Source organism: Portunus trituberculatus, chromosome 8, assembly GCF_017591435.1.
Source record: "Portunus trituberculatus isolate SZX2019 chromosome 8, ASM1759143v1, whole genome shotgun sequence".
NCBI classification, from domain to species: Eukaryota; Metazoa; Arthropoda; class Malacostraca; order Decapoda; family Portunidae; genus Portunus; species Portunus trituberculatus.
The window spans coordinates 316,285-329,368 of record NC_059262.1 but is presented as its reverse complement, the minus strand read 5'-3'; the positions used below and the strand labels follow the sequence as shown (position 1 = coordinate 329,368).

The 13,084-nt window shown below is 38.8% G+C and overlaps 1 protein-coding gene across 7 annotated transcripts in view; it reads left to right on the top strand.

Annotated features, from left to right (window-relative positions):
* Positions 1-13,084, top strand: part of LOC123501140 (tetratricopeptide repeat protein 23-like) — a 325,403-nt gene that overhangs the window by 194,705 nt on the left and 117,614 nt on the right. For all 7 annotated transcript variants that reach the window (XR_006673573.1, XR_006673574.1, XM_045249726.1 and 4 more), the window contains exons 7-8: positions 10,472-10,597; positions 10,858-11,036. Coding sequence is in view for 5 of the 7 variants with exons in the window: in XM_045249726.1 (XP_045105661.1) it covers positions 10,472-10,597; positions 10,858-11,036 (305 nt within the window). In the remaining 2 variants the exon portion in view is untranslated. The remainder of the gene's footprint in view (positions 1-10,471; positions 10,598-10,857; positions 11,037-13,084) is intronic.

The window sequence follows — 13,084 nt, the reverse complement described above, 5'->3', positions numbered from 1 at the left end:
TTTATAACCTTACTCAAATCATCTCTGACCTGTCTGTACCTAATCAAATCTACATCTTCCCACTTTTCTGCAACTCTCTGTATGCCCTCTTCTTCTCTCTGATCTGGCTACCTATCTCATGAGTCCACCATAATGGCTTCCTGTTTCTCTGCCTTATATCTTTGTAAGGGATACACTGCATCACTATACCCTTTACTACAACCTTAAAAATATCCCACATCTGTGCAGTTTTATTTCCAAAACTATCTTCCCAGTTTACCTTTCCTAATAACTGACGTAACCTACCATAATTGCCTTTCTGATAGTTTGGGACTCTAGTCTTATTCACTATATTATCCCTACTGGAATTAATGATAAATCTAATTATATGATGGTCACTGTTTGCTAAAGTCTCTCCTACCTCAACTTCCTTTAAACAATGCTCAATATTTGTTAGTACTATGTCTAAAACCTTCCTCCCCCTAGTAGGTTTATCTACCATCTGCACTAAATAGTTATCCTGAAAACTTTCCATAAACTTATTTTCACTAGCATCTCCTACCATCCTCTCCCAGTTTACTGATTTAAGATTAAAATCCCCTAAGATAATTGTCTGACTAGTACACCCCCTATTTATCTCATCTACCATAAGGTTGTCTACATCTGCTGACTGGTTAGGTGGCCTATAAAAGCTCCTACTCTAATAACCTTACTTTTGTTTACTCTAACATCCAGCCATAAGGACTCTACTCTGTTATCTACCTTAATACCATTAACCTGACTGGAAATGAAGGATTTTTTTACATAAATAACTACTCCTCCGCCTATCCTACCAATTCTCTGGTGTAAATACATAATGTATCCATCTACTTCATATTCTTTCCTATTTTTCCCTAAACTTTTCCTCATTTACCCATGCCTTTGTGACACATACAACATCTAGGTCCTCCTCAACTATATAACTAGATAACTCGTCCTTCTTGTTCCTAAGACTCCTGGCATTTACATAAAAACATTTAAGTCCTGCTACCTTCCTAGATGCTGTCTCCTTATTTGGAATCCTAATCTTATTCTCTCCTATTTGCACCTGGAAATCTTTCCTAATCTTTTCACTATCTCTGTTTATCCTATCTAATTTATGTCTAGCATCTTTCTTCTGGAATGCATTTGCTACCTCACCCCCTACACTCCATCCCAACTCCCCTCCAGACATCCACTCAGCACATCCACACCCTTTCTACTCAGATGCACACCATCCCTAGCATACAAATCCTTCGCCCATAGAACCTATCCCATACATCCACAAAGCTGACACCCACATCCTTACACATCCCTTTTACCCGAACATTCACACCAATGGCTCTAGACAACCATTCCCTGCTAACATACACACGAGGCAAGATTCCTGACACTACACACCTCCTACCACTCTCCCATATCTTGCCTAACATTTCCCGAAATCTTGCCACTAACTCCTCCGACCCACCTGCTCTGACATCGTTCCCACCTACGTGCAAAACTAGTACACCCTCCCTCTCCATCCCCCCAACCCTCTTCTGCACCTCCTCACTCACTGCCTTCACACCTGCACCAGGCATACACACGTTCGTCCTCCTATCCCTGTCTTTCCCACAGAAAGTGCTATCTAAATACCTAACCTGAGAGTCACCCACCACACACACCGGAGGTGTGCTAGGCACAACCATCCTCCTCCTCTCCTCTACCCCCTTCTTTCTCCTTTCACTCACCACAACCACTTCATTCACTCCACTCTCACTTTCACTCTCCCCCTCCCCCTTCAACAAACCGAACCTATTTTCACACTCAACAGGTTTAGTCCTATCCTCCCTAACTGCCTCCGCTTTCCTTCCCCTTGCAACCTGCCATCTCTGCCCATCCTGACTACTATCTTTCCCCGTCTGGCTCGCCTGCTCCCTCTTCCCCACTCTGCTCTTCCCGACAGAGGGCCAAGCCACCCTGTCGCCCTCAGAAGGTCCAACCTTCGGCCTAACACTGATCTCCTGCCTAATTTTTTTATTGATTGGCACATGTTTTGTTATTACTTCATTATACTTCTCCATTAAAATATTCCTCTTGTCTTCAGTTTTCTCTGATATATAAAATTCAGTCCAGTCTACCTATTCAAAGTATCTCCTTAATTATGCAAAAATACTTTTTACTGTAATTGTACCTTCTATTTTTATAGTCTTCATTTTTAATTTTTTCCAGTCCTTCTTTCAGCCTGAATTCAAATAACACATGATCACTCTTACCGAGTGAACTCTTATATTCCAAGTTATTGAGTATCTCTGGTTCTTTAATAAATACGAAGTCCAATCGTGATGGTTCCTCATTTGCTCTATACCTTGTGCTGTCCTTCAGCCATTGAGTGAGGATATTGTCTAATGCTAGATTCAATAGCATTTGTCCTCAAGATGTTTCTCCTCCCTCTGTTGTCAGGTCTTCCTAAACTATTTCCTTGAAATTAAAGTTACCCATCACTGTTATGTCTTTACTCTTTTTAGTTAGTCTCTGTAAACATTTTCTGGTATCATAAAGTGTGTTCCCGTATTCTTCATTTTCCCATTAATTTGTTATGGCTGAAACAAAAAACGGCAAAGTTAATTTTTCTTTCTCCTTGAATTGTTACTCGTTCTTGCAGCACTTCAGCACTCCCTTCTCCATAAGTTATTTCATCTACATGTAGCTCTTTCTTTACAAGTAGCATCACTCCTTTTTTTGTTTTTCTATTCTTCTTCCATATATTGTAACTATTTCCCCAGTACCCAATGCTTCAAGTCCTCCACGCAATTTTGTTTCAGTTAATCCCGTGATGTCAGGCTTGCATTTTTTCATAAATAATCACTCAACTCTATTTTTGCCGTTAAAATACCATTATCGTTTGTGTATGCAACTTTTAATATTCTCCCTCTTCTACAATGATATTTCCCTTCTGATCTCCCTCCATGTGTACCACTTCCTCAGCCTCATGTCTTTGACCTTCCAGTAATAGCTTGTCATCTCTGCTGTTCTGTTTAAGTTTTTTCCTTGGCTGTTTTCCATAGCTGCCTGAGTTTAGCTATTTCCTCTTCATTTGGGTTGCCTCTCAACCATACATTTTTATATGCTTCTCTCCATCCCAGCATCCATGAGCCTGCCAGGATTTCCTCAGCGATCTTATTCTAATCTTTAATGGACATGTTTTTTCCCTCCTTGTATTTCTCCAATTTATAGACTTCTTCAGTTTCTTCACTCAATCTCTTGCCTTCCTCTTCAGCATCCTTCACCTCCATCACTACTTTCTCAGCCTGCTTTTCCTCATATTCTTCTCTTTCATGTCTAATTGGCATAAGGTTCCCTTTAATTCAAAGATAACAATTCATGTTACCGCCCATCAGGTCATTATAGGACAGTGAGACCCTCACGCTGACATGATTCTATATATTTTGGTGAAAAACATGTTGACCGAAAATGTCACAGTAAAAACAATACAGTACTCTCGTTTCCTTTGACAGAGATGCAGACGAAATAATTAGAGCCCCTAAACGGGTCGAACTCAAATTCCACCTACATTCCCACCGAACGAGAACAGCTGTGAGACAGGTACATGTCACATTATGTGAGATGACTAAATTACAATAAAATAGAATCATAAGAATGGCATGCAGGATAAATACGTCTGAAGGACAGTGAACTTACGTGTTGAGGGTCTATTATGCACTATTCACGGCATGTTATAAAGGAGATGATGTAAATGTATTCTGTGTGGTAGCTTCTTCTGGACTGGTCTTTGGGCTCAGCATGGGTATGAGACAGTGACCTCACTCGCTGACACAGGAGTTCTCTATCTATGCGGCAGGGCAGTCAGCGTTTTCTACCTTGTAAACAACTTTGTGGATACTTTTTTTTTTTTTTCTTTTTTTTAAATGTCACTTTTTTTTTTTTATTTATACCATGTGGGCTTTTCACTGGAATTCCTGGGCTAAAGGGGATACTCTTTGGGGTACCTCCTATCTCAAAGCCCACCCGCTAGGAAACCATTGCCCCGAGTGAGGAAGCCCAACCTGCAGTCAGACCATGGACAGGATTCGAACCTTAGCGCTTGAAGACCTCTTGGACCCCAAAGCACACAGGTCTCTCTCTCTCTCTCTCTCTCTCTCTCTCTCTCTCTCTCTCTCTCTCTCTCTCTCTCTCTCTCTCTCTCTCTCTCTGTGCCGAGCAGGCGATAACAACTCACTTTTTCTTTTCCACAGTATCTCTAACCAAATTTTCCTTTTTTTTAATTACCTTTAATACAGTTTTGGCAACCTCTTGTTCCCTTTCCTTGGTCAGTTCTTTTGTAATCTTTTAAAAAATAACTTTCTGCTGGTCCTGGTCCATCTTACAATAATTTTGCTTTTCATTTATTTTCCTCACTTGATCCTCATTACCTTCCATTTTTTTTTCACATGCATAAACTGTGTTTTTCAGGCCATCATAGTTTATCCTTGGCACTTCCGTGTTTGCCTTCATGATCTCATTGTCCTTTTCAACGATTTTCTGTCTAACCACTAGTTCTTTTACTAGGTCTTCCAAGTGTATGACGCCCCTCAGTAGGCTTTCTCTGGTGTTTTGCTCATCAAACCTGTCCTCCAGTCTAAATCCTGAGAAATCCAGTCTAGAAAATTCAAATCTACCAGATGGTGTAAATAAACACTTCTTTGATCAATTTGGATCTCACTTTGTTTCTTGTGCCTTTTTCCATGTTGTTGACATTTTAATCCTGCCACCTGGATGGGACAGCACTAAAACATACCTCTTAGCTTTGGTTAACACTCTAGGTAAGAGATACTCTTGGTGGCTTGGAAAAATATCAGAGCAGAGTGGTGTATTTACCTAGCTGTAGTTTTACAGGACCTGGCCTTTATGCTCATGTGGCCCTGTCTCCATATCTACACTTATCCAATTTTTCTTTAAAACTATGCATACTCATTGCTACTTCTTCACTCAAACTGTTCCATGTCTCAACACATCTTTGCGGGAAACTATATTTTTTAACATCTCTCAGGCATCTTCCCTTCCTCAGCTTTTTACTATGCGATCTTGTGCTTCGAATGTCATATTCTTCTCTCAGGATCAGTTTCTCATTATCCACTTGGTCCATTCCGTTAATCAATTTATAAACTTGTATCAGATCCCCTCTCTCGTTCCAGGGTTGGTAGATCCATAGCCTTTAGTCTCTCCTCATATGTCATCCCTTCAAATTCTGGAACCATTCTTGTAGCTATTTTTTGTAGCCTCTCCAATTTCCTTATGTGTTTCTTTTTATGAGGGGTCCACACTACTGCATATTCCAATCTGGGTCTTATTATAGTACTTATCAATTTCTTCATCATTTCTTTGTCCATGAAGTGAAATGCTACTCCAATATTCCTTAGCAAATTATATGTCTATCTGAAAATTCTATCAATATGGCTTACTGGTTGATTGTTTTCTTCCATCGTCACTCCCAAGTCCTTTTCCTTTTTTACTTTCTCCAGTTCTACTCCATCTCCCATCTTATAGATTCCCACAGGTTGTCTTTCACTCTTTCCCATTTCCATGACATGGCTTTTGTCCACATTGAATTCCATTTCCCACTTTTTACTCCATTCCCAGATCTTATTTAGGTCTTCCTGCAGTATTTCACAATCCTCTTTTTGCTTTATAACTCTGCACAGTTTTGCATTGTTTGCAAACAGATTTATGTAGCTATTCACTCCTTCTGGCATGTCGTTTATACATATGAGGAAAAGTATTGGCGCCAATATTGACCCCTGCGGCACTCCGCTTTCTACTGCTCTGCACTTGGACTTCATATCTTTAACTACCATCCTTATTTCTCTCCCTCTCAAATAATTTTCCATCATCTCAATGTGCTTCCTTTTAAGCCACCCTTCTCTTCTAACTTCCACAGTAATCTTGCGTGTGGCACTTTATCAAACTCTTTTTTTAAATCCAAATAAATACATTCAACCCATCTCTCTCTCCCTTGTACTCTGTCAACTATTCTAGAGTAAAAACTCAGTAAATTTGTTACACACGACCATCTTTTTCTAAAACCAAATTGGCTATTTGATATTAATTTGTTGTCTTCAAGGAACTTGATACATTGTTTCTTTATTATTCTTTCACACATCTTGCATATTACACTAGTTAGTGATACCGGTCTGTAATTTAAAGGTTCTTCCTTCCTTCCGCTCTTATATATGGGAACCACCTCAGCTCTTTACCATTCTACTGGTACTGTTCCATTTTCTATTGAGCATTTTATGATGTTGTATATAGGACTTGCTAGTTCTTCCCTACATTCTTTCAGTATTCTGCCTGAGACTTCATCTGGTCCCATTACCTTCTCTTCATCCAATTCCTTCATTAACTCTTTTATTTCAAGCTTGGTTACTTTAACCTCTTTCATATAGACGGTATCTCTATTACCCTGTGGCCTTTCAAATTTGGATTCCTTAGTAAAAACCTCCTGAAATTTATCATTTAATAGTTCTGCCATTCTCTCCTTTTAATCTTTCTATTGTTTTTTTTTTTTTTTTTTTGCCTAATTTTTCCAATTTTGGTTGCTCCTTATATTTTTCGACAATGTCTTTTTCGAAGTTCTTTTCCTCTTCCTTCCTCACTTTAACATATTCATTTGTCGCTGTCTTGAAGTTTTCCTTATTTACTGGATTTCTATTTCTCCTCCACCTTTTCCATGCTCCATCTCTTTTCTCCTTTGCCCTAGCACACCTTGCATTAAAGCAATCTTTCTTTCCTTTTTCTTTAGGTCTGTATTTCGGGACATATTGCCTGACTCCTGTTTTCTATATTTCCAAAAATAAGTTATACTTTTCTTGCACTGTCTCTGAGTTTTCCATCTCCTCCCAGTTAACGTATTTGAAGTGGTTCTTCAGATTCTCTATATCAGCCTTTCTGTAATTTAATCGGTCTCCTTTGTATGAATCGTCTCTATCTTTCTTTCCCTCTTCTATATCCATTATAATATTACATGGTCACTCTTTCTCAATGGGCACTTATATCTTATATCATCGTTCATTTGTATACCCCTTGTAAAAACTAGGTCCAATCTCGCTGGCTTGTCGTTTCCTCTGAATCTTGCGTTTTCTTGTACTCTTTGGAACATCATATTATCTATCATTAGGTTCAGGAATCTTTCTCCCCAGGCTTCTTCCCCTATACCACTTTCATAATTTTGCCAGTCCACTTCTTTACAGTTGAAATCTCCTACTACTATCACTTTTCTTCTTTCTTTAAGGTGGTAATTCGATGACTCGATATCAATATCGGTTTTTTGGCTCTCCCATTGCTATTTTTTCACCGAATTCAATAATATTTATACACAAGGTGTACGTTTATGGTGTACGTCTTCAGTGTTAATTTGGTACACAAATGTGGCGTAGTTTTTTTGCAATAAATAGTTTTTCGGCGATAAGAAAATAATTCAAAATACCATTATAAAATCAAAACTAATAACAGTGTGGCAATTTCCTCTTAACCACATATAATATACATAACAACAAATAAATGTTAGCATCGGCATACACATAACCTATGTTATAAGAATTTCATTACACGCCAAATTGTTACCTTTTTTTTTCATCAAAAATTTGAGTTTATAAGCCTGTTGTAAATTTATTTGAGTGAGTTCATGCATTATCATGCTAGCATTTGTTAAAATGAGGTTGTTGATCATTTTGCTGCAAAAATTTTTGAAATTGACCAATTACTGAAAAAGTTATTCAACAGTATATGCTGAAAACTGAAAGTCGAGAAAACGCATTTTCTGTGAACATCTTCAAAACCCCACATAACTCGCTTCCTCACTCAACGGTTTCCTAGCAGGTGGGCTTTAAGATAGGAGGTACCCTAAAAGTATCCCTTTAGCCCATAAATTCCCGTCAAAAAGCCCACATGGTATAAAAAATAAATAACTCACTCCAATATGTACCAAACTCAGATATGTACTTACATAATCCCTTGACAACTGCTTGGAGGCTGGTAGTGGCTGTTTAGATAGTTTCAGGCCATGTTACATCATGGCCTTACACGTCATTGTCACAATTTGGGAACCCAACACGTGTAAATCGATCAACAGGTAGGCTGCACGCACGCACTCCCTAAGGCTGTATCGATTGGTACTGAGGGAGTAGCGTCTTCCTCACCCTCACTGCCTGATACTAAACTATCGTACATCACTCAAAAATAGATAAAACAGCTCAAAAAAAATAATAAATACAAGCAAAACAAGACTAGAAGAAAAAGGCGTATGCATTGGGTATTGAAAGGGCCCCTTTAAACCCGCCATTACCAGGTAAGCAGTCGTTATGTGCCTCAACTTCATGGCTTCCCTCTCCAGAGACGAACCCAAGTACCAAGTTTCCAATTTTTCAATTTTTTTGACCAAATTAACGAATTTCCACCTTAATGATTCTCGTTGGACTCCTTATTGTGTCATCTATCATGTCCTTATATTCTTGATTGGTCCATGAATTTGTTTTTGGTGGCACATATGTTACAATGATTGTTAACTCTTTTTTTATTTATATGCATCTTAACATACAGTACTTCTGCTTTTCCTTCCCCACATTCCACTTGGTTTATCACTATCTCCTTCCTTAACATCATCATGACTCCTCCTCCTCCTTTACCCCCTCTGTCTCTCCTCCATACATTGTATATATTATCCAAGTCTCTTTTGATTGCCTCATTTAGTTTTGTTTCAGCCAGGCATACAATATCCGGTTCTTCTTTCTTTATGTAATCTCTTAATTCTAATTTACTTGATAAAACCCCGTCTATGTTCGTATACACTTTTAGTTAAACTTGTTCCACTTTTTCCTCTTCCTTCTCTTTTATATACCATTTCCTTATCCTGTCTCCTAGAATTCTCCCAAAAAAATGCCTTTTTTTTTCTCTTCTGACCTTTCATTATTTTTTTCCCTTTCTGCTGCCGCCAGTTCGTTGTATCTCTTTCTTTCTTCCTCATTTCTATTTTTCTTTATATATATATCCTTGCAACCTTCTGTTTCTCTGAGTTTTGTTGTTCTATATAATATTTCTTCTGTTGCTGCTTGTGATTTTAGTAGTATCTTAATTGGTCTTGTTGTTCCTTCTTGATATGGTCTCATTCTGTTTATTTCTTCTACTTCCTCTTCTAAGTTCTGCCTATCTTCGTCGTTTAGATTTTTTAGTAGGTCTTTGACTGATTTCATTTCTTCTTTTTCTCCTCTTGGTATATATTTTATATTTTTTTCTTTTAGACCAAATACTATTACTCACTTTTTTTTCTGCAATTTCCCTAACTAGATTTTCTTTTGTATGTGTGTGTGTGTAATTCACTGTTTGATCTGCTGTAGTCTTTGACGAGACAGCCAGACGTTACCCTACAGAACGAGCTCAGAGCTCATTATTTCCGATCTTGGGATAGGTCTGAGACAAGGCACACACCACACACCGGGACAACAAGGTCACAACTCCTCGATTTACATCCCGTACCTACTCACTGCTAGGTGAACAGGGGCTACACGTGAAAGGAGACACTGCCAAATATCTCCACCTGGCCGGGGAATCGAACCCCGGTCATCTGGCTTGTGAAGCCAGCGCTCTAACCACTGAGCTACCGGGCCGTGTGTGTGTGTGTGTGTGTGTGTGTGTGTGTGTGTGTTTACCTAGTTGTAGTTTTACAGGGCCTGGGCTTTATGCTCGTGTGGCCCCGTCTCCATATCTACACTTATCCAATCTTACTTTAAAAGTGTGCACACTCGTTGCAGACACTACTTCTTTATCTAAACTGTTCCACGTCTCAATACATCTCTGCGGGAAACTATATTTTTTAATATCTCTCAGACATCTTCCCTTTCTCAGCTTTTTACTATGCGATCTTGTGCTTCGGATGTCATATTTTTCTCTCAGGATCAGTTTCTCATTATCCACTTGGTCCATTCCGTTGATTAATTTATAGACTTGTATCGGGTCTCCTCTCTCCCTTCTTTGTTCCAAGGTTGGTAGATCCATTGCCTTTAGTCTCTCCTCATATGTCATCCCTTCAAGTTCTGGGACCATTCTTGTAGCCATTTTTTGTAGCCTCTCCAATTTCCTTATGTGTTTCTTTCTATGAGGGGTCCACACTACTCCTGCATATTCCAATCTGGGTCTTATTATAATACTTATCAATTTCTTCATCATTTCTTTGTCCATGTAGTGAAATGCTACTCCAATATTCCTCAGCAAATTATATGTTTCTCTAAAAATTCTATCAATATGGCTTACTGGTTGATTGTTTTCTTCCATCGTCAATCCTAAGTCCTTTTCCTTTTTGACTTTCTCCATTGTGTGTGTGTGTGTGTGTGTGTGTGTGTGTGTGTGTGTGTGTGTGTGTGTGTGTGTGTGTGTGTGTGTGTGTGTGTGTGTGTGTGTGTGTATAATATGCTTGAGGTTCTCATCCATACTATTGTTTTAAAAGGTGATGCGGTGGAAGAAACAGCTCAACCCTTCCCTCACTATAGATCTTCCTCTAGATTTACAAGTGAAAGTTCTCTGTGCACAGGCAGCTCTCTATACTAAACAAAAGAAACTCACCAAGGCTAAGGTAAGATGCTCTGTTGTTTAATATATACTGTGTGTATGTGCTACCACCACTGTTTTATGACCTGTGCTTAAGAAAAGTGGATGGTTTGTCTTGCATTATAGAACTCCTGGTAAAAAGGGGAAAAAAAAAAAAAATAGATAATCTAATTCTGTGTTTCAAGTATTATTATAGCATCCAAGGACCCTGAACTTATTCTCTGTGTGAATGACCTCTCAGTAGCAACAATAAGAAATTAAGGCTAAAGTTAAATCTTTATGCAGGAGAAACTTCAATCAAGTATTAGCCTAATAGAGAAAAAAGGGTCAGGTCCAGAAGACCCCTGCTTAGTGACTCCCCTCCAGCAACTCGGCCAGCTGCTTCTTGAACACCCACAGACAACCCAGGACAACCAGACTGGCCTTAACCTTCTAACTCGTGTGGTGCACATCACCCAAGTGAGGTAAAGTTCTTGTTGTACATCTGTCATCCCTTTCATGTAGTAACAAAAGTAAAAAGAAACGTAAAAGTAAAATTTGAGCATGGAAGACATTCAGCTATGTACATAAATGATAATATGAGAAGTGCATATGCATAATGGGTTGTTAGCTACCCTTTAGAGAATAACCTTAATACTATTTAAATATTCTTGTTACTATTGATGAAATTTATAATTTTCATTAACTGAATTAACTGAAAAGTTTAAATTGGTCAGACTATACAGCTTTTTTTATGCAAGAGGGAAAACCAGCCAAGGGCAAAAAAAAAAAAAAAAATAAAGTAAAATAAATAAATAAATAAATAAAATAAAGGCCCATTTGCAATGCCAATTCTCTTAATGATTGAATGGAAGTAGCCAAAAGTCAGGGACAAATGTCTTGAAACCCCCCTCTTAAAAGAAGTCAAGTTGTGGGAAGATGGAAATACAGAAGCAGGCAGGGAGTTCCATAGTTTACCAGGAAAGGTATGAATGATTGAGAGTACTGGTTAACTCTTGCATTAGAGTGTTGGACAGAATAGGGGTTAGAGGAAGAAGAAAGCCTTTTGCAGCAAGGCCGCAGAAGGAGAGGAAGTATACAGTTAGCAAGATCAGTAGAGCAGTTAGCATGAAAATAGTAATAAAAGATAGAAATGCAACATTTCGGCGATGAGAAAGAGGCTGAAAAGACAGTCAGAGGAGAGGAGTTGATGAGAAGAAAAGCTTTTGGTCTCTCACTGCCGAAATGTTACATCTCTTTCTTTCTTTTATTACTATTTTCATACTAACTGTTCTACTGGTCTTGCTGACGGCATGCCTCCTCTCCTCCTGCAGCCTCGCTGCACAATGCTTTCCTCTTCCTCTCACTCCTATTCTGTCCAACTCTCTAATGCAAGAGTTAACCAGTAATCTCAATCATTCATACCTTTTACTGGTAAACTATGGAACTCCCTTCCTGCTTCTCTATTTCCATCTTCCTTTGAATTGACTTCTTTTAAAAGAGAGGAATCGAGACATTTGTCCCTGAACTTTGGCTAACTCTCATGTCTTTTTGGGAACTGGCAACATAGTAGGCCTTTTTATGCATATTTTGTTGCCCTTGGCCAGCTGTGTCTCCTACATAAAGAAAAAAAAAATCAGTTTATTGACTGCCCTGTCATAAAAGACATGGAAATAGGTCAGGATATTTAAATCTAATGAGTAAACAAAAGTAGACTCCAATAATACATACCACTCTGAAAATGGATTTAGCTGAGTAAATGAGACACCGGCAACCAAACGATTATCTGTAGGTGACACCACACTAATTGTCTTTGCACACTGCACTATTAAGCTCTGCGCACGTCTCGTGGAGCAGGAAAACACATCAGGCTGCTACGTCCTCCTCACCCTATTAAGTGTCCACAGTTCAGATAGAGCAACCCCAGAGAGCCACCAAGTAGAGAGACACAACAACAAACACCAATTCCATCAAGTAGCCACTGATGAGCGGCCACACTTCTAAACCCTGGAAGCGTCTACCGTATTCTGATTTTGATATCAGCGCACTGCAAGTCATGCATGACGTCACACTTCTTGGATGCACAGCCAATGAGGAAGACTTTTGAGATGTTGAACACTTTAAGGTTTCTCTACCCCAATTAGAAATATAGTTTGAGGGAGGGATTTGAATGGTCACCATTTTTAGGAAGAAGGAAAGATAGAAGTCAATAGACAAAGTTAGAAGAGTTTTTCCAGGCAAGGTGCAAGCATGGAGGCACAGTTTTTGAGAACAATGAGACCTCACTAGGTCCATAAACATTCCAAGGGTTTAGGCCAGCTAGGACCATTCATTCTAACTTTTCATGTGTCACATAACCTTTACTTTAACACGTTACCTGCGATACAACCCACTGGTGGATCATAAGTTACTACCCACTGTTGTGATGCACCACACTGGTGGATTGTACAACAGTTTTCACATATATCACATTTTAATCTTATTATTAATAGAAATTGGATTATATAGTAAAATTGCAATAAGCAGTATGTGT